This window comes from Lissotriton helveticus, chromosome 10 (genome assembly GCF_964261635.1).
Source record: "Lissotriton helveticus chromosome 10, aLisHel1.1, whole genome shotgun sequence".
Taxonomy (NCBI): domain Eukaryota; kingdom Metazoa; phylum Chordata; class Amphibia; order Caudata; family Salamandridae; genus Lissotriton; species Lissotriton helveticus.
Window position 1 is genome coordinate 993,256,098 of NC_136071.1, and position 22,406 is coordinate 993,278,503.

Sequence of the window (22,406 nt, forward strand, 5' to 3'; positions counted from 1 at the left end):
TATTACAAGACATTAACCTAACTATAGTACACCAGGGATCTACAAATGAGTATGAAGTCAAAGTGAAACAACTAAATGATTCAGCATTGTTGTAGCAAAAAAGAGTTTTAAGAAATAAAATGAGAAAGGTCCAATGACTAAACACCTTTAAGGTTCATCTTCAAATCAACCTTAAGATACTACCTCCAGTAGATATGGAACACCAAGAGTACATCACTTGCAGATTGTATTGACATCATCAATAACAGCAGCAAGGAAATCTTTGCCATCATCAAAGATTTCACTGTGCCTCCTTCCATCTTCAGCAATATCACTCCCTCCCAAGAGTGTTGCAACAGGCTCTCAGAATTCTTCAGTTACAAAATCACTTCCAGATTATAGCATCTTTAACTCTTAACCAGGCCCTTTCACTATTAGAAATCAACTTTCCATCACGGCCAAAGAACAAACTCTGACTATGTGGGACACCATCACCACCATTGAAATCGCTGCTACCAAGAAGCACTTCCACTTGGGGGCCCCTTCTAACTATTGCCCCCACCACTCTTTCGCAAAAGGGCTCTTTCCGTCCAGTAAAGTACTAACACCTATCCCTAATAATGCCATTGACTCAACAACATTCCTGAACACCTGGAAACATGTGATCATCATTCTCCTGCTCAAATAAATCATCCCCTGATCCAGCATGTGTTTCAACTATGGAGCAACCAACCACCACCTCCTTAACTCCACACAGTCCTGGTTAAGGCCCAACTAAAGCACAGAAACAGCACTCATTGAAACTAAACGACATCTGTTTGATCCTTGACAGTGGAGACATGTCAGCCCTCATTCTCATGGACCTCTCTGCATTATTTGACATGATCTCACCCCCCATCCCCATAAGCTGCCTGCACAAAATTGACACCCAAGGATCTGCCCTTCTCTGAATATGTTCCTTCTGAACAGAAGCTATCAGCCTCAAACCGTATTCCTCGGAAGCCCACAAACTCATCTGTGGAGTGCCTTAAGGTTCATCATGCAGCCCTATTCGTGCACATGACTTTAACAACCTCCCCTATGCCAAAGTCAAGCAACTCATACTCTCTCGGATGATACAGCAACACAAGAAGCAAGTTCACTGCATGCCTGAAACAAGTCACTACCTGGATGAAAGCCAATTATTTCAGGCTCATCACCAAGACAGAAGAAGTGATTTTCGTCAAGAACTCCTCGTCATGAACGTCCAACTAGTGGCCAGCTGAACAAGGACCCCACCCAGCAACCACGCCAGGAACCACAAAATAATTATAGACAGCAAACTGGACATGACTACACAAGTCAATGCTGCATCCTGCTTTCGCACCCTGAAGATTCTAAGGAAGATATTCAAGTCAATCCCAAGCAACACCAGGTAAACTGTCATTCACGCCCTCATGAACAGCAAGTTGGACTAAGGGAACACCCTCTATTCTGGGATCACCAAGCATCTCGCTAAAGTTCAACATACCAACCAGAACTCAGCAGCCAAACTCATCCTCAACCTCTCATATAGATCTCACACCACACCTGAGGAAGCTCTACTGGCTTCTGATACACAAGCACACTAATTTCACTAATCACACACACATTCAAGGCACTGCGCAGCTTAGTCTCCACCAACCTTGAAAGTCTTAACTTCTTCCACCAGCTACCCAGACACATCCACTCTGCATGACTCCTATTTGCAGACATCCCACACATACACAGAATCAGATCAGGAGGAAAGGCATTCTCTTACAACACTCCCAAAGTGTGGGACAGCCTCACACTTTACATCTGAGCCTCTACCTCCCTTCTTAAATTCTGCAAGAAGTTGAAGACCTGGCTTTTCAATTTGCCAACCTACAACAGGCAGGGCTAGGCACACACACCTGCCCAGCAACAGGAAACCCTCACGGGTGTGGGAGAGGATTGCTTCAAACGTAATGCTCAAAATGCAAACATTTATGCTTAATTTTAACTAAGGATAATTTGGCCTTGTAGTCCATTTTTATTTTGATGCTGCAGTCTAGCAGGGGACTCTAGGTGCTGTTTAGTATGTACCATAATAAAGACTCATAGATTTTCAGTAGCTAAGAAATTATTTCCTGTGACTACCTAAGCAGAGTGTACCTTCTCAAGGACAAAACAACTGTCCCAGCCTGAATAACATACTATGTAATATTTCACTTACCGAGAGCTTATGCTGTGAACACTAGATCTCTAAGTATTAGAATAGTGTATTTCTTTATCAACTGTTGCTTTTGCTTAATTTATATTGGTTATGAGTGTGCGAACTATGTACCAATGTAGTAAATGGATGAAGCTTTTTTCTAAAGCCCTATAAAAGGGTAAGATTTCTCTATGTTGGCAGGAGACCCTTCTCCACTCTCTGATGGTAAATATATGTTAGATATTGACCAGAACTCTACTGAGTTTTACTGTATTTTCCTTTGAATCTAGGAATCAGCAATTTTACTTGATGGCCCAGGTTGTGCATTTCTATATTTTAATTCTTTTAAGTAAATCTTAAAACGAAGATCCTGGCCTGTCATTCTTTACCAGAAATGTATTGTACTTGTCTTCTGTATTTTTGTCCATCAACTAACTAAGAGAAACAGGTCTAGCAGGGAGCACCAAAGTCCGGTAGGGGCTACCCGGTGCCAGTGTGGAAGAAGAAAATTCATGTATAGAACTTCCATGCTGACACATGTGATAGTGCCCTTTACAAATAGACATAACATGACATAACCCAACATGAGTCTTGTGATGTTCTTTTTGGTACCAAACACCTGGCTGCCAATGATTCTAAGGGCAGTATTTAAACCCGTAGTTTCATAAACATCTCTCCAAAGTCATAGCCAGTTTAATCATCCAGATAAGTAAAAATGTTCGAAAAGAAACAGAAATAGTCTTACCAGATACATAAAGCTCTCAAGCTTCCATACAACAGTAGAAGGAGAAAGAGAAAATGATACACCTCTCACAATGTGGATGCCAAAATGGCTAGCTCACAGTGGGATCCATATTTGTGTTCCAACATCTACTATATACATTTTCATGCAAAAAACCTGTGCCTTTGCCTGCTATTGTTGGACTACACAAGTATTTAACATAGTGGGAAAAAACAACCAGGGACCAGTTATGAAGGGCTGCAGTCATGAAGCTGTGTAAATAGACTCCATCCCGCACAATATTTGGGTAATTGGGAAACAATGACAGGATCACTAACAAACTGACATAAACAAAAGAGCAAGGACAAAACAAGTTCATGTTATTGTTAGCCCCCGTCCATCTTAACTTCTATACAAAGGATTTATATGATACCTGATCAAGGCCACTAATGAACTTCCAACAGTGTGAGTGTGTGTGGGGGGGGGGGTAGTGATTCCAGTTCAATTATATGTAAACAGTGCTCTTAGAGCCCTCCCAGACCCAACTGAGATCACAGGTAATGACAACACACTGCTTATTCATGGAAAAATCATGAAGTAATGACAAATTGTGATGTCTCATACATAGTGGATAAAGTCGCCTGTATCGAAAAAGGCATCAAAACGCCCAAAAGAAGAATCGACTGCAGTGTTGCAGCGTGCTTACAGGATATGGTGAAGGAACTATTACCAGGAAAATGGCCGAAGATGCAGAAATACGAGGCCTAGGTATTATGGCAACTGTCTGGAAAGTAGTTTTGCTATTGTTCCAGGTAACACAAATGGTCAGCTTAGTAACATAAGTAAGACATTTGCAGACAGAAGAATGTTGGATGAAGCACCCAAATAGGCCCAGATTAAATTTAAATTACACCAGTAAAATTAATGTAATTTTGGAAATGTTGCATTACATTTGTTATGTGAAATTCCAAAATTTGTCATGCCGCGTCACATAATAGTTATGTTTTGTTCATGGCAAAATGTTATTGTGAGCACACACGTATAATGCATACGTCCATACAATATATGCCTCTATTTATTTAGTGCAAAAAAAAACATAGACCTTGACTTTTCACACTTATCACCCTATGCACTGTAAGTATGTGAACATGTCCTTTATGTTGAGCAAAAAAAATTACTGGTCTTAGGTCAATATCCTATGCATGCTAATATATAGCTACGGGCACTGTTAGACCGGCCTCTCAGGCAGACTAGTACTAGGGTGACCAATCGTCAGTAAATTTCACAGACCGTCCGTCATTTTAGTATGATATCTGTAAGGTGTCCGTAATTTGGGGATCTCAAATTACGGACGCCTTACAAACATCATACTAAAATCGATATAGGAAATTTCAGTAAGGAATGCTGTTTCCCATGCGAGAGGCCCCGTGAGTTTAAAAGATTTCACTCGGGCCTCTCGCTCTTATCTTTTAATCTGTAGAGGCTGCCTGCAGCCGCCCCTCCCAGACCTTGTGCAGACTGTGGACAGGCCCTTTGTAATTCTGAGACTGCAGCTGAGTAGCACTTTAGAATGACAATGGGCCCAATTGTAGTGACAGCATGTGGTGTGCCTTCTCCTGCATTCTGCTTTTGTCTTGGTGCCATGCTGGAGAAAATAAAAATAAAATAACTAACAGCGTTTTCACTGTACATTTAAAAGACAGATTTCAACATACAAATAAAAAAATACTATTTATTAATGTTTATTGTTACTAGCACAAATCTTGATTGCAGAAAGGGCCCGATGTCGCTTTGCAAAGCTGCGCATATACTGAAAAACTGTGAAGTGCACAATTGGCTCAACCTTATATAAACTTATTTTGACTTGTATTTTTTTTGGTTGTCTATTTCCTTATATATTATTGAGCCACCTCCTCTGATATGTCTGTAAAACTTATGTTTTGTCCCAAATTTTTGTTCTGAATTTTGACCTTCTGTCCTGAATTTTTGTCCTGAATTGTGACCATTTGTCCTGAATTTTTACACTGACTGTCCTGAATTTGCACCCATGCCAGTTGGTAACCCTAACTAGTACTGCCAAATGAGTCAGCGTGAAAGGGCCAGTGTGTGCGATGTTTCAAATTTTATGTCCACTGGCAACACTGGATCAAATCAACAAGCGCAGACACTAGACTTAGCCGTCTTTATCTTAAAGGCCGTATGTCATTGTACACACCTTCTAGATTTTCCCGCCGGTGGACTAGCACGAAATGACGTGGCACCACTGCAAAATGTGACGAGGGGACACTGAGACACCTACATCTTATAGATATTCATTGGCTTGTGGCAGAATGGGAGCCATCTGGACTGCTCCGGGCCGCATGCTCTGTAGCTGCTATGGGGGTCTGCCTTACCCACCCACTCCTCACTCTGCTTCCAGTGAACTCCTCCTAGTACCCAGGGCTCCAGTCGGGGTACCACATGGATGGACGGCGTCCCCCCACTTATTTTACTGGGGGGACGCCGTCCACCCTGTCAAATAGTTGGACTTCACTTTTTGTCCTCTCTGGGATGAGGAGCTTGGCACCTTTCGTGACGTCACTTCCGGTGACCGCGTCCCCCCACTTTTTTTTACGACTTGTGCCATGCTAGTACCATAGTTCAGATTTGAGCGTGTGAGTAAATCTTTTTTTTTCAATGCTTGCGTATACATACTTGAATTCTCTAGCAGCTGCTGTAGGACTCTCCTCTCATGCCTCGAATATGAGCCAAACAACAAAGTTAGGCATCCTTTGTCTGGCATTTGATAATGCTATTTGTTTTGGTTAAGTGGTGCGTTGTTCTAAGTCAATGCATCATTTTCTGAGGGGATTCTTTGGACCGCTTACCAAGCAAGAAAACGTTGTTGTTTTAAACACATTCCCAACAGAATCACCTGGTATTCTGTATGCAACAGATCCAGATTCTGAGGGTTACTGGGTCCACCCTGTGTATATTTAGCAATTAGGAGTAAGACATAATGGTAATACTATATACCAGGTTAAACAGTGCATGGTCATCAGGGAAAAAACTGAGATATTTCTCCCATGCGTTAATTACTGCATTTGTGTGATCTGCTTGTCTTATTTATGGTATACACTTTTTAATACTTGCAATGTTTGCCACATAAAAAATAAAGCATTCGGTAATCAAAACTAATTACAAGTATGACAGGCCATTGAACAACCAATCAGAAATGCCATCCTCAATACTCCCTTAAAAAGCAGGTGTTAAAGGTACCTGAAAGTAAGCAATGAAGTAGTAGCTGAAAAAGAACATCAAACATATAGAACACCATGGTGCAGCTGGAAAATCAAAATGGCACCCATTTGTACACAGGAACACAACTACATAAACAGCTGCACACATGAAGCACTCACACGCCGATTGCAACACCTCACATTTCTACTCGACAGTACACCACCATGTATGCAGCATTACTAGTCCACTACATTAAGCTGTGCTAGATCTATGATAGGCTACAGCGAGCCTTGCAGACCTAATATGGAAACCAGGCCTCCAGGCAACAACCTCAAAGGGCACAGCTATGCAAGATAAAAGCCAGGATTGACAGAGAGAGGAAGGTTGACATTTAAAACAAAAGTGAGTCTGACAGCCAGGGGAAGTACAGGCTTCATATTGGAACAATAAAAAAAACAACCTTGCATTTATAGGGACACTGTGGAGACCACAATATTTATCTACTGCCACTTCCCCTTTCTGAAGATGTTAGCTCTACTATAATTCTTTGCAAGATGCACCACATAATGTACAAAAAGATTGTTGCATGGCCTTTCTCAGCCAGCCTTCAGAAAAATACTCATCTAAGTGATGGACATTTTTCTGAGAGTTATTAGGTGACACACTCACAGCCAATGCCACCAAGGCAAAGTTCTATACCATAGCACAATTTCCTAAATTGACGTAGGATCAGTTAAGTGCAATTATATAGCACTGGTGACCCCACATAGAGAGGTACAAGTGTACTGCAACCATAAGAAGTATCACATCATCAATGTACAAAAGGCATGTGATGCAGACCGGGAAATACTGAAACTGTGGTACTAGGTGTATTCGGTCAAAGCATAATGCTATGATCATGCGGACAAGCAAAACCTGTCATTTTATGGAGATGTATCACCCTCACCCCACTTGGTTGAATGGGGTGTAGCTTGCAAACCAACTTTTCATCATCAAAACTGCAATGCAGTATGGTTGGTGCAGTCTAAACGCAATACATGTCAGCTGTACATTTAGAGAGTTGTTAGCCCTTATGTCAGCGCATATATGGATTATTGTGAGTTTGTGTAGCAAATTACAATGCTTGTTCTTCACATTCATGATTTTAACCCAAACCAATTTTTTAACAAGTATATGTGCTACCAGTACAAAGTATTCTCTTGTTACTGGTGGCTGGTTGTAGGAATGGTGCTCCATAGAAATCCACAAAGTATAGTGGAGTAGTGTGGCTCACTGGTTAGAGGCGGCAGGCCTGAGAGCAGAAGTCAGCCTGGGACCAGGGTTCAATTCCCGACGCGGCAGGGTCGTGGACCTTGGTCAGCGGACTCGATAATTCTCGCTTCGGTGCTTACTCTAATCAGGGGTTCCACTCGGCAACTCTGGGCATTAGCTTGCCTAATCTCCACAATGGCCCCACCAATTCCGGGGATGCCTGGCTCCACCTTGGGGACTCCCAGCAAGGGACCATCCCACAGGGAAAGCAAGGACGGGTTCCCTAGAGTTATACAGCGCCGGGACGCCCCGTTGCTGGGGCAGCTGTGCGCTTTACAAGTATACTACATTTACATTTACATTTATTGCTCATGTATTGAGGATGCGGTGCTTGTGAGGTAGGGAGATCCATTCTGCCCCCCAATATGTGATCTAAGACCACAGAAATAATACACAAGAAATCCTCCAGAACACACGCCCTTATGTAGTAACATAAACATTAATCGAAAGTTTTCAGTTGTCTTTTCCTTTTATTCCTTTGGGATCTTTTGTTCAGTTGTAGTAATCTTTATCCACAAAAAGCCAACACGTGTTTTATCGTTCAATCGGACATGTCCAGCTACTTCTTCAGGGCTATATATTCTCTTGAGAAAATCCTTATAGTAGTTTGTACTTCTATCCCGCTATTGTCATGGTAGTTTAATCTAATTCTCTTATCTTACTCATTTTAAGATGGTTATTCTCCTGTTGATATTTTTCTATGGGTGAGTATATTCTGTTATACAATCCACAGTTACGGAGTCAATTTCAGCCTTGTATCTGTTTCCACAATGCCTGACTGCAGAGGCCGCCTCAGCTTGTTGTGAGGGTTCGAACTAACCATTAGCTAGTTCTGGGCAGTGCAACATGAGAAATAGATTACATAAAAGTGTCTGGTGTAATGGTCTTGAGAAGGTCAAACTGCACTGCTGGAGCTCCATACAGACTTGTCTCTGTCACTCTCAAGTTCAATTGAATGGGAGAAAGTTCCAGGTCAAAAGTATTCACCACTAGCCACTCCTAACTTCCTTTTGGTATTTAAACTCTAGGAATGGGATGGGAAACAGAGTCCAGAAGGAGAGCTGAATTCTGTTTATCTTTTTCAGAGTATTGTTGCTTGGGAAGCCTCGTGGAGACTCAGAGATGTGTGATGAAATCCATGTGGATTCTGCTTAACCCAGGGAATAGAGAGCACCATCAAATTAGAACAAGCATTTCTAGCAGGTGATGGTGTTGGCAGCTGGTGGAAATCGCCTGGTACACATCTACAAATTTGACTACACATTTTGTCACCCATCTAGACATGGACAGAATTTATCATTTTCTATATGTACAGATATAATGCCCCAGAGACATATTTACTTCCCACTTGGGCAGGAGATAAATGTTGTTTAGTGAGGGCCCTTAGCTATCCTGTTTGAGTATGCCTGGGCTCGGTGTGACATAGTTGGACGAGAAAATGATAATGAAACATCAGTACTCTATGATTTCATGATAAAAAAATCGAGATCTCTCACCTTTTCCTTAACTAATGTTCTCGGTTGTGTTTGTGGATGATGTTCTATGCCAAAGGCACGGCTCTAAATGTTGCTATCTCTGACCAGGGCCATACAGAAGCAGCCGCGGTCAGTGCAGGTAAGAGGGATGGGGCAATGGGCCGGGTGGGGGGGATTTCGACAGACGAGGGGCACACAGGGCCGGACTGGGAAGCAAAACCAGCCCCGGCAAAGTGCTCGGCCTGCCCCCCACTGGGGAGGGGGAGTGGAGTGCTCGGCCTGCCCCCCACTGGGGAGGGGGGGTGGAGGTGCTGCCGAGCTCTTTGCCGGGGTCGGTTTTCGGCCAATTTTGGTACAGGGCCGATTTTGCAGCTATGCTGCAAAAACGGTCCTGTAACAAAAACGGCCCTCAGGGGCCCAGAACCGTCCCCCATCCATGCGGCGCAATGGGGAATTGCACGGTGCCCATTATGGCCAGTCCGGACCTGGGGCCACAGCTGTTTGGAAGGGAGATTTTTATGGAGAAACGTGTATTCATTTTGGCTCCACTACAACAACAAAAAAATCCCCGGGTATGTATTTTTTAAATCTTCCTATTTCCTGCTTCCAAGATGCACCACATAATGTACAAAAAGATTGTTGCGTGGCATTTCTCAGCCAGCCTTCAGAAAAATACTCATCTAAGTGATGGACATTTTTCTGAGAGTTATTAGGTGACACACTCACAGCCAATGCCACCAAGGCAAAGTTCTATACCATAGCACAATTTCCTAAATTGACGTAGGATCAGTTAAGTGCAATTATATAGCACTGGTGACCCCACATAGAGAGGTACAAGTGTACTGCAACCATAAGAAGTATCACATCATCAATGTACAAAAGGCATGTGATGCAGACCGGGAAATACTGAAACTGTGGTACTAGGTGTATTCGGTCAAAGCATAATGCTATGATCATGCGGACAAGCAAAACCTGTCATTTTATGGAGATGTATCACCCTCACCCCACTTGGTTGAATGGGGTGTAGCTTGCAAACCAACTTTTCATCATCAAAACTGCAATGCAGTATGGTTGGTGCAGTCTAAACGCAATACATGTCAGCTGTACATTTAGAGAGTTGTTAGCCCTTATGTCAGCGCATACATGGATTATTGTGAGTTTGTGTAGCAAATTACAATGCTTGTTCTTCACATTCATGATTTTAACCCAAACCAATTTTTTAACAAGTATATGTGCTACCAGTACAAAGTATTCTCTTGTTACTGGTGGCTGGTTGTAGGAATGGTGCTCCATAGAAATCCACAAAGTATTTATTGCTCATGTATTGAGGATGCGGTGCTTGTGAGGTAGGGAGATCCATTCTGCCCCCCAATATGTGATCTAAGACCACAGAAATAATACACAAGAAATCCTCCAGCACACGCCCTTATGTAGTAACATAAACATTAATCGAAAGTTTTCAGTTGTCTTTTCCTTTTATTCCTTTGGGATCTTTTGTTCAGTTGTAGTAATCTTTATCCACAAAAAGCCAACACGTGTTTTATCGTTCAATGGGACATGTCCAGCGACTTCTTCAGGGCTATATATTCTCTTGAGAAAATCCTTATAGTAGTTTGTACTTCTATCCCGCTATTGTCATGGTAGTTTAATCTAATTCTCTTATCTTACTCATTTTAAGATGGTTATTCTCCTGTTGATATTTTTCTATGGGTGAGTATATTCTGTTATACAATCCACAGTTACGGAGTCAATTTCAGCCTTGTATCTGTTTCCACAATGCCTGACTGCAGAGGCCGCCTCAGCTTGTTGTGAGGGTTCGAACTAACCATTAGCTAGTTCTGGGCAGTGCAACATGAGAAATAGATTACATAAAAGTGTCTGGTGTAATGGTCTTGAGAAGGTCAAACTGCACTGCTGGAGCTCCATACAGACTTGTCTCTGTCACTCTCAAGTTCAATTGAATGGGAGAAAGTTCCAGGTCAAAAGTATTCACCACTAGCCACTCCTAACTTCCTTTTGGTATTTAAACTCTAGGAATGGGATGGGAAACAGAGTCCAGAAGGAGAGCTGAATTCTGTTTATCTTTTTCAGAGTATTGTTGCTTGGGAAGCCTCGTGGAGACTCAGAGATGTGTGATGAAATCCATGTGGATTCTGCTTAACCCAGGGAATAGAGAGCACCATCAAATTAGAACAAGCATTTCTAGCAGGTGATGGTGTTGGCAGCTGGTGGAAATCGCCTGGTACACATCTACAAATTTGACTACACATTTTGCCACCCATCTAGACATGGACAGAATTTATCATTTTCTATATGTACAGATATAATGCCCCAGAGACATATTTACTTCCCACTTGGGCAGGAGATAAATGTTGTTTAGTGAGGGCCCTTAGCTATCCTGTTTGAGTATGCCTGGGCTCGGTGTGACATAGTTGGACGAGAAAATGATAATGAAACATCAGTACTCTATGATTTCATGATAAAAAATCGGGATCTCTCACCTTTTCCTTAACTAATGTTCTCGGTTGTGTTTGTGGATGATGTTCTATGCCAAAGGCACGGCTCTAAATGTTGCTATCTCTGACCAGGGCCATACGGAAGCAGCCGCGGTCAGTGCAGGTAAGAGGGATGGGGCAATGGGCCGGGTGGGGGGGATTTCGACAGACGAGGGGCACACAGGGCCGAACTGGGAAGCAAAACCAGCCCCGGCAAAGTGCTCGGCCTGCCCCCCACTGGGGAGGGGGAGTGGAGTGCTCGGCCTGCCCCCCACTGGGGAGGGGGGGTGGAGGTGCTGCCGAGCTCTTTGCCGGGGTCGGTTTTCGGCCAATTTTGGTACAGGGCCGATTTTGCAGCTATGCTGCAGAAACGGTCCTGTAACAAAAACGGCCCTCAGGGGCCCAGAACCGTCCCCCATCCATGCGGCGCAATGGTGAATTGCACGGTGCCCGTTATGGCCAGTCCGGACCTGGGGCCACAGCTGTTTGGAAGGGAGATTTTTATGGAGAAACGTGTATTCATTTTGGCTCCACTACAACAACAAAAAATCCCCGGGTATGTATTTTTTAAATCTGCCTATTTCCTGCTTCCAAGTGTTGTCATGTGTGTCAGGAATATGCTGATAAAGTTGTACTCATTTATCTTGCCCTTTCGATCTGTAGCCCATGTTTGCACTCTTACTGATACCGATTGAGCGGTTTTGAAATCGTGCACATTAAAGTTGTTCCTGGTGTTGAATATATATATATGCATACATAGTAAGCTGTGTTTTCCCTTTGTCTTGTTATTATACACGGTTTGTTATGAATGTGTCTGGGGTTACATTAATGTTATGTATATGCAGGAGTTTCCATATTTGATACAAAACTGATGCTTGACATATACATTAATATAACACCAGCTGTAATGGCCTCAAATTATTTGAATGCGTGACTTTGCTACATATATGGATACATATAAGCACATTCTAAACGTCATGAATTCCCTTATTAAGAGATAATCACACATTACCTTGTCACTGCTTTCTTCTGACCATTAAAAGCAACAACAGTCCTTATTGCAGACAGAATTTCTTCGGCTATAGCCCCCGATTTTGCGTATGCGGACATTTCCTTGGCTGCCAATGATCCTAGGAGCTGTCAAGGAATCAATAATTGAAACTGGATTTAATATTGTTTCTACTGTACGTTTTAATGGAAGAATTGCAAGTAAGCACATTAAACATCACTCTGTTTAGTATCTCCTGTGCCACCCTTCGCCTATGCTATTTTAGGAACATCCCAGTTTACTACACCAAAGGCACTATTATGGGTCAGGCATAACAAAATAAACTCAGATCTTCATGCCATAATTGTGTTACGCCTAACTATTACATGTTTGGTTTTTCCAAGCCCGATTTTTTCCGGATGTGGAATAATCTGAGGCCATTTTTTTGAACTGTAAAACTAGTTGGAAAAAACGCTTGAGGCTTTGGCTGCAGAAGAAATTAATTCTAAATCACATTTTGTTCCTTACCGGGGGAGCATACAATGCATACAATGCTTCACCCCGCTATAGAAATGTTCTACCCCCCCCCATTCCCTCGTCGCCATGCCTCAAGCTCCACCATGCACAGAGCCTGCAGCAAATATTTACTACCTGCTCAGAGCAGGTAGTAAATAGTCCATGGCCAGACCAGTCAACTTTTAAAATTGGTATAATCTGTTTCCAGACCAGGTGCCAGAACCATTTTAACTTCCTGTACTCAGTGGTGGCTGGTGACATTTGAAAATGGTAGGGCGTAAATGTGCTAGATGAGTGCCCAGTGGCGAGTAAGCGAGCCCGACCACCATAAACAGGGTTTGTGAGGCTTCTTTACCCCCTACAGAGAAACGTTTGGTGAAAAAGAGTGGCAAATGGTGCATTTCCAAGTAATTATGGAAAGCAAGAAAGTTGATAAAGCAATTGTCAAAGTGAAGTTATGACATCAATAAAGAGATTTCATCTGATAATGACATAGGTAGCTGCGTACGTAATGAGCAGGGATTTGCATAAAAAAACCTTATCATTAATCAGAACATAAACTAGTTATCTTGGTTTTAAACAATCTTTCAGGTGGCACTATTCCAAACGTGTGAGTGACACAGCTACGTGTGTTTGTATGTCGGTGACACATTAAACATATCACTTAGGATACAATGAGAGCATATGGCACCCAGCGTCTGCACGCCACAGAGGTGGGAAGCGGTCCAGCGAAAGGATGGCAGAGCTGGAGAGGGAGGGCAAGCTGGAGGTAGGGTGAAAGGAAGGAAAAAAGTAAGAGGAAAATAATTATAAAGGGAGTAACGATAAGGAAGAACGAGAAATAAGAAGGGGTCAGTAATGGGAGACGTCAAGGAGATGGGGAGAGAGGTATATAAGGAGACAGCGAGAGGAACATATACTTAGAGATGTTAGCGGAGTGGGAGAAGGTAGAAAGTGGGGGAAATCATGTGTGAACTGAGAAATGGTCAGGAGAGCAAGGAAAATAGGGAGGATTGGAGAAAAAAATGAGCAAAAGGGAAGGCCAGCAGTGATGAGGAGGGAGGAATCGGGTAGAGAGGTCAAGAATGTGAGAGAGGCAAGAGAACGAGAGGTTGAGGTGAGAGCTAGACCAGCAGAAGAAATGGAATTCGAGAGAAGACAGATGAGATGGAGAACAGGAAAAAAGAAAATGAGGGAGTGGTGTGTGGTGCAGAGGACAGGGTGAGAAAGACAGTATAGTCTGTATTATATATGAATAACGAAGATGCCTTTCTCCTGCTATGCTGTAGGAACATAGGATAGAGCAGGCTGAAGCAGGTCACAGAGGAACTAGGAGTCCTGAATTTTGATACACTCTTTCGTACTTGGATCAACAAATGTTATGTTATGTTAATTTGTTATGTTAATTTTTCTTATATAGCGCATGGCTGCCCCAACAGCAGGGCATCCCAGCGCTTGCGGAAAAACCAACCAGGGGTGGCAGTGGAAGTTAACAGAGAGGGTGCTGTGAGAAGCCGAGGGGTCGGCTGTCTAGATGGATGCGAACAACCAGGTTTTGATGAATTTTCGGAAAAGCCAATGGTCTTGTATGGCACGTGCTTCAATGGGGATGGAATTCCAGAGAGCAGTGGCCAGAGACCTGAAAGAGCGGCCACCCGCTCCGCTCCTGCGAACCCTAATAGTGCAGGCTAGATGGCGATCGGCAGAGCGCAAGGCCCGGGTGGGAGTATAGGGGATGCAGAGTCCTTGCAGTATTTGAGGGCCCTGGCCGTTGAGAATTTTATGAGTATAACAGAGGGACTTGAATTCAATTCTCTGTTTCATTGGAAGCCAGTTGAGTCAGTAAAGGAGATGAGAGGTGTGGCTATGTTTGGGTAGAGTAAATAGAGTGCGAGCAGCTGCGTTCTGAGCCCTCTGCAGTGTTTTGACGACTGACTTGTTAGTACCCAGCAGCAGTCCATTACAATAGTCTAGGTGGGATAAGACCAGAGATTGGACTATAACTTGCCGGGTTGGTGGCTCGAAGAAGCCCAGTATAGGTTTGATGCAGCGTAGTCGGCCAAAACAAGTACCAGCAACCTTCTTTGCGTGCGATTCAAAAGAAAGTGCTCTGTCCATTAGGACACCCAGATTCTTTACAACCTCCTTAGGTTTAGCGGGGGATCCCATAACCGGGGGCCACCACTGGTGGTCCCACTTCTGTACGTTACGTCACAGCAGGAGCACCTCGGTTTTGGAGGAATTAAGCTGGAGGTAGTTGTCGGACATCCAGTTTGAGATGGTCATTACATCTTCCTGAAATTTAGCCTGGTCAGGCGAGGTGTCATTGGAGAACATGAAGATGAGCTGCGTGTCGTCCGCATAAGAGATCATTTTGATCTTACGTTCCCTGGCCAGAAGGGCCAGGGGGCGGACGTACACATTAAACAGCGTGGGGCTGAGGGCAGAGCCCTGCGGGACCCCGCAGTATAGAGGGAGCCTGCTGGATGAGTAGGGAGGGGCGTGAACCTGGAAGGAGCGGTCCGATAGAAATGAGGCAAACCAGGCAAGCGCACCGTCTCTGACTCCGATCTCCCCAAGACGTTTAAGCAAAATCTCGTGGGAGACCGTGTCAAACGCTGCGCTTAAGTGAAGTAATATGAGAGCCGAAGTGTTCCCCAGATCTTGTGAGGCCCTCAGTTGTTCCGTGACTGGCAGTAGGGCTGACTCCGTACTATGATTTGCTCGGAAGCCATTTTGCGACTCATCCAGGATCCGGTTAGTTTCTAGGTGGCTGGTCAGGATGGAGTTCACATGGGCTTCCATCACCTTGGCCAGGTAGGGCAGAAGGGAGATGGGTCTAAAATTCTCCGGGCGGGAGGGGTCCAGGGTCGATTTTTTAAGCAGGGGGATAACTTTGGCATGTTTCCATGACTTGGGGATGGTGGATGACAGGAGAGATCTGTTGATCAGTTCCCGTCCCTCAATTAAGATGGAGTCCCGTAGAAGTCGAAAGGTAGTAGGTTTGACGGGGTCGTCAGGGGACCCAGACTTCACCTTAGTAGTTAGGAACTCAAGATCTTTATGAGTAATTAGGGGCAGGGTTTGCAAGAGTGGGGGGTAGTCAGGTGAGTAGGTCAGTTGGCCAGATGTCGGGGTGGGCCTTCTGGCATCCAGTGACGTGTACATTTCTTGAACTTTGTTGACGAAAAACTGGGCCAGTACTTTGCATTGCGTGTTAGAAGTGTTAGTGTTGAGGGTACCCTCAGGGGTTTTGGTCATATCTTTTACCAGTGAGAAGATGGTTTTGGAAGGATTATGACTGGTATTAATCAAGTTAGTATAGAATGCAGCTTTCGTTTTTTGTATGAGTTTATGGTATGCTTTCGTCGCTGCCCTGTAGTTAATTTTAGCTGAGAGGTCATAAGAACGTCTCCAGGCGCGTTCAAGGATCTTACAGTTCTTTTTTTAGTTGCTAGTGCTACGGTGTACCATGGGTGAGTTTGTTCACGTTTGGGCCGAGACTTTTTTTTTGGAATCTGGAGGTCGAGAGAGTTGTTAATTTATCCCCTAAATGCAGTGTCTGCTTCCTCCAAATTGCTCTGCCAATTGGGACGGGAAGAGATTAGGCTGAACTCGAGACTGGGGGCGTCCAGTTCATGCCATGGGCGCCTCCAGAGGGGGGGGAGGGATTCTGGCGATTAATTCCTATCGTATTGATGCATATGTGTATGAGGAAGTGGTCAGACCAGGTGAGGGGAAGGGGATCATAAGCTCTAATTCCCTCGATATTGGAGAACACAGGGTCAAGTAGGTGGCCCGCCAGATGCGATGGGACCCTGACCAGCTGTAATAGCTGACAGGCTTTCAAATCCCCAAGAAAGTTAGCGATGCCATGGGAGTCAAGTTGTAGATTTAGGTCTCCCAATATACTGAAATTGGGTGTCTGCAGGGCAAGGGTGGAGACGATGTGGGGCAGGGCTTCCTGAAAGGCCCTTGCCGGCCCAGGGGGGCGGTAGATGAGGAGGCCAGTGAGGGTAAAGTTGATCTTAAATAGTGTGCTCTTGCACTCGGGTAGTGTAACAGGGGAGAGAGTTCAGAGAAAAGAGGATTTAGTTATGATAGCTAGCCCACCCCCCCTGCCACTAGGTCTATTCTGGGTGCACATAGAGTAGCCCGGTGGGAGAGCCAGGGCTGAAATGGTGGTAGAGTCACTAGTGAGCCATGTCTCCGTGAGGAAAAGCAGGTCAGGAGACCTGTCCATGAGTAACTCAAGTATATCCTCATGGTATTTAACTAAAGACCTGCAATTCAGGCTAAATATATTTAGGTTCGTAAGCTTGTGTGTATCGGGGGGAGAGCGAACAACTTCAGTGGTCTGGAACCCCCATTTATTGCACCTAGTACATGCAGAGACAAGGCGCCAAAGATGGTCGGCGCAGGAGGTCCGAGTGCGGAGAGCTAACAGGTCCTCGCCGGAGTAATGGAGCATCTGAGCAGTCCGACAGCCAGGGGGTATGGCGTCTGGTGTCGGACAGGCGCGGGCGGGCGCAGACGGGCTTGCCTTAGGCAGGCCTTCGGCGTGCCCGCTGCGCGCGTCCGCTGTGCGGGAGTGCAGGCATGGTGGCTATATGGGTGGAGGACCCGCCCCTACCGGTAGTGCGTCACAGTCGGGGGGCTGAGCCTGGTCTGTCAGTGCCCTCCACACAAACGGCACAAGCCGCGGTGGAACGGGGCACAGACCGGAAGGTAAAGCAGGATCCTGGGCACATTACTCGGATACACTGTGAATTGTAAAACATAGTGTACTATGTATGTGCAACTTCTGGCCCTGACCCTGCTGGCACATTTCAACCAGCCAGTATTGCAAAAGTACAACTAAGATAGCGAGCACTGGCAAGTCCAGAGTGCTGCAATGCACAGGCTATATTATGGCGAGGTACGGAAAGTCTGTTTAGGCATTTGTGTGGCGAACAAGCCATATAGCCCACAGTGCGCACACTATGGTTAGACAATTATTAAACGACCCACTAGCCCGTAGGATTGTCCTGGACACAAGAACAAATACACCATTATAAAAAAACTATTTTTCTGTGATAACATCTTGCTCTTGCAGTTAATGGAGTCTATCGTTTCTTGTTCAGCATCTTAGACGGGGCGGAGGGTGTCATCGGAGCTGGGGCTTCCAGTGAAAATGTTCACGAGTGCAAGGAGAGCACTAAGAGGGAGCAGGGCCGGCTGCCAGCCTCCTCCATAAACAATGTGAGGAGTCCGAGAGCAGCTAGGCAATGGAATAAGTGACCGAGGGTCGAGGGCGAGGAGCTGTGCAAATGCATCTGTACCACAGACTGACGCACGAGTACGGATGGGCCTTACCCCCAGTGTACACCGGAGCTGCAGTCTGTTATGTCGCACCCATGGTCAGCTTTGTCCCATCCTCCCATGGGCCGTTCTGCCATAGCACAGAGCGGTGTAGGCTGCGCACACACACTGGTCTGACAATCATGTCAGTCAACATGTCGCCAGACCGCCACCCCCTTCAGTCTCTGAAGGGGTGGGCGGTCGACGTCATGCTGACTGACATGATTGTTAGTTCTCCCTCAGCGTCTTTGAATTTAAGTAAACTGATTCAGTTTACTTAAGTTCAGAGACGCCGAGGGAGCTGCGGGCAGGGGAGCTACGCCAGTACGCCCCAATAGATGCACCGCGCCTGCCTGTACTTCATTTTGAAGCAGTAATTTAAGTAACTCGTATTAGGTAACACTGAGTCGTTGTAATGGAAGGAGTGATAGGAAATGTCTGACATCCAAGCACTTCTATTCAGCAGGAATTAACTTTTTGAACACCTCAAATCTGTGGTATTCCATATTAAATTGTGCCTCTTATGCCCCTTTTAATTTGTTTCAAGAACAAAACAGACCACCAACTCAAATTTAGCTTCAGTTCAATAAGGAAAACTGATTTAAAATGTAACTTGCTTCTGGATGGGCTACATCTCGATGTTTGGTGACAACCACATTCAAGAGACCTGATGTATTCCTTCTATTTACCCCACCATGCCTCGTACAATATAATACATTATCTTTTCAACAGTCCCTGTGCTTTGGGTAGAAGCTTTGCTCAGTACTACTTGTGCAAAATTACATTGTCTAATTCCCCTCATTGTATGGAGCATACATGGTGTGGATACAGAGTTAGCATCCCAAATAGAGGACCAACTGGGGTATTGAATTGCATAGGGTAACATAATGAGACTCCATGAAGGTGGCAAACAAAGGAGGTTTTTATCAGAAAGGCATACAGGGTACACCAGTAACCGAAGGTGTTTATATAAATAAGGTGGAGGAGTCAATCCCCGACCTAGCTAGTAGTGTTAAGGAGAAGGCTGGATTAATAAAAAAAGTCATGGACAGCAGTAGAAAATATGAAGAACTACATGTGTGTGTAAGAAATTGGCTTGTTGGTTGACTGGGGTGTGAGCCCTAGTCAAGCAGCAACCACAATTCTTGACAGCTACGCACAGAGCAGTCCGGATTAAATTAGAGGAAATGTGTTATTTGAAAAAACGGCTTGTCCTATCACAATCCGTTAGATCTCTACGATCTAATAGTCTACGTCTTTTGATCGTTCCTCGTTTCCGTCTTTCTAGGATGGGCGGTAGAGCATTTGGAGTCCTGACTGCCAGACTATGGAATAACCTCCCCTTGGATTTAAGATTTGCTCCTACTGAATCCATTTTTCGCCGCAAACTGAAAACTTGGCTATTTTCCTCTCAATAATTCTGCTTCTTTGTTCTTTTTTTTCTGAGTTTTTAGTCGTTAGCGCCGGGACACCCCTTCGGGGGTAGCCGTGCGCTCTATAAATTCCTTAAATAAATAAATAAATAAGGTATTGTACAACACTTTTAACCGGAAAATTGTGCACCAAAAAAAGCATCCCTTTCCATTTTAGAAAAATAGAGTCATTTTTAATAAACAAAACAAGACCAAAACAAAAGTCCTATCAGTAGAACTGAAGATATTCATTTCAAAGTTTTGAGCTAAAATAGCACTAAAAAGCACAAAGCGCCAACTGTGGATATCTGGTTGTGCCGGACCGGGACATAGTCACAAGCTCAGGCCAACCACAATGGAGCGCAGGCCAGCTACAGGGACCCAATTAGGCCAGCTGAACAAAGTACCTTGAATCCTGGTTTGCAAAGCATTGACAGGATCTCTTTTGAAGATGCATCGCACAGCTGAGCTAATGGCAGCCGCGGGCAGTGGTGGGAGTTCCTGCCGGGCGGTGACGTGGGGAGTGGGAGGGGCAGGGTGGGGGTTAGTAATGTATGGATTACGGAGTTTAACAGGTAAGTAAACATATAAATAAATAAAATGAATTTTGTTGCGTGTACTGCATCACCAAATGCGATGCAGGGCGCGCAACAACATTTGTTTTATTTATTCATATGTTTACTTACCTGTTAAACTCCATAATCCATACATTACTGCAGTCCTTCAGAGCAGCAGTGCAGCACAGTGGAAGTCCTTCACGCAGCACAGCAGTCCTTCGTCCTGGCAGAGTATCCACAGGTCCAGTAATGTATTGAAGAGTTGGTGTCTAAGATCCCCTTTTTATACCCTGCTGCCCACTTTCTGGAAGGTGGGAAAAGCTTCTAGACAGCGGCTTTGAAGTGCTTGGAATTTCCTGATTATCCTGCCTTGGCATTAAGCTGGCTGCATAGTCAATGTGGAGGTGATAGGCCCTTTGTGTGAGGACAGAGCACTCACTGTTTAGTTGAACCTGGGGCTGTGCTCAGCTCTGCCCCCATCCAGCCAGCAGATGACCCTTTAAGGCACATATAATCTCTCTATTGTGTGAATGTCTGGGAGGAATTCACAAAGACTAACTGTCAGTTACACCCAGTCATGTGACCCAAAGCAGGCTATTAGCACAAAAGAGCTAAGGACAGAAAAATGGCAACTTTCTAAAAGTGGGCTTTTCAAAATTGTAATAAAAAACCCAACTTTACCATTTAATAGGGATTTTTATTGCAATTCCAAAGACACCAAACATGACATAGCTACCAGCATCCAATTGTAAATAACAGCTTATTAAAAGTAATACAGAATCTCCAATGCTATCCTATGGAAGGGTAGGTCTCACAGTAGTGAAATATAAATGTAGGAGTTTTTCACTACCAGGACATATAGAACTTGAAAGTACAGGTGCCACCGTTTAATTGCAACCTGCCCTATGGGTTAGCTAGTATCTACCTTAGGGGTGACTTATATGTAATAAAATGAGAGCGTAAAGCTTTGCAATTTAAACCTGCTTTGTGGCTCGAATGGCAGGCCTGGGACATGTTCTAAAGTGCTACTTAAGTGGATGGCACAATAAGTGCCGAAGGCACAATGGTAGCATTAAATTTACCAGCCCTGGGTATATGGTAAACCAATCTACAAGGGACTTACAAGCAAATTAAATATGCCAATTGGGTATGAGCCAATTTAACCATATTTTAGAGGAGTAACCACACCAACAAAAATTAATTCAGCAAAATGTTGAAGGTAAAAGGCACAACATACCCAAATGGTTCTTTATAACTCTTCGAATGTATCATTGGTAGGAAAAATGATCATATGACTATTCCTAATAGCCTTTAATTCGAAAGGTTTAGATGCTGTACTTATGCTTTTTGTTTCGGATAGATATTAGATCTGTGTTTTTTATACTTAACAGATTAAAAAAACAAAACCAGCAAAATATTCTTTTTAAATTGTTCTTCATTTACTTACTTTTGACCACACCGCTGTTGATGCAGCAAGTAATGGACAGACGGATAAAATCACTAGCGTTAATTTCCAGCCGTATACAAATCCAATGACCATCCCTGCCACAAATGTCGAAAGATATTGTGCAAACATTGAAAATTTGTCTCCAAGGCCATCGCGAATGGTGTTGATGTCACTGTATGAAAAGAGAGGGGAAGAGTGAGAGACGCAGGACAAGAGAAATAGAGAGACAAACATTATGAGACAGGGAAATAAAAATGTGTTGTCTGTATAAAAGTAGTTTAATATACATGCAACTCTCATGGCCCGATTATAAGTCTGGCATTCCTTGGACTGCCAGACTCACCGGGGTGCGGCAGTGGCAGTCTAGCCACCGCTGCACCGGCAGTCTGACCCCCCATTATGAGTTGGGCAGTTAGACCACCCTAGGACCGCCGCCAGGGAACTGACATTCCCTGGTGGTTTTGCGGCGATCAGGGCCCGCGATACGCAGCCCCACCAAGCATATTGCGAGTTTCCTCTTCGTTGACAGTGTCATGGAGGTTTCCCCTCCATAAACACTGTGGTGGAGAGGAAGCAAAGGGGGCCGCCTCCTACACATGTGGGTGCACAGAGGAGGGCATAACATGCGCCCCTCTCTGTGCATGCACACCAGTTCCTGCATGATATGGACTTGCAAGTCCGTGCCAAGCAGGACCTTGCTGTGTGTTTCCACTACGGTGCCTTTATCAAAGGCACTGCTTACTTTGAAAGAG

General features: G+C 44.4%; 1 protein-coding gene across 9 annotated transcripts in view; it reads right to left on the bottom strand.

Annotated features, from left to right (window-relative positions):
- LOC144784710 (ATP-dependent translocase ABCB1-like) overlaps nt 1-22,406 on the bottom strand; it is a 1,064,270-nt gene that overhangs the window by 747,562 nt on the left and 294,302 nt on the right. For all 9 annotated transcript variants that reach the window (XM_078663665.1, XM_078663668.1, XM_078663666.1 and 6 more), the window contains 2 exons: nt 21,655-21,826; nt 12,407-12,531 (listed from right to left, as the gene is read on the bottom strand). In XM_078663665.1, the coding sequence (XP_078519791.1) occupies nt 12,407-12,531; nt 21,655-21,826 (297 nt within the window). The remainder of the gene's footprint in view (nt 1-12,406; nt 12,532-21,654; nt 21,827-22,406) is intronic.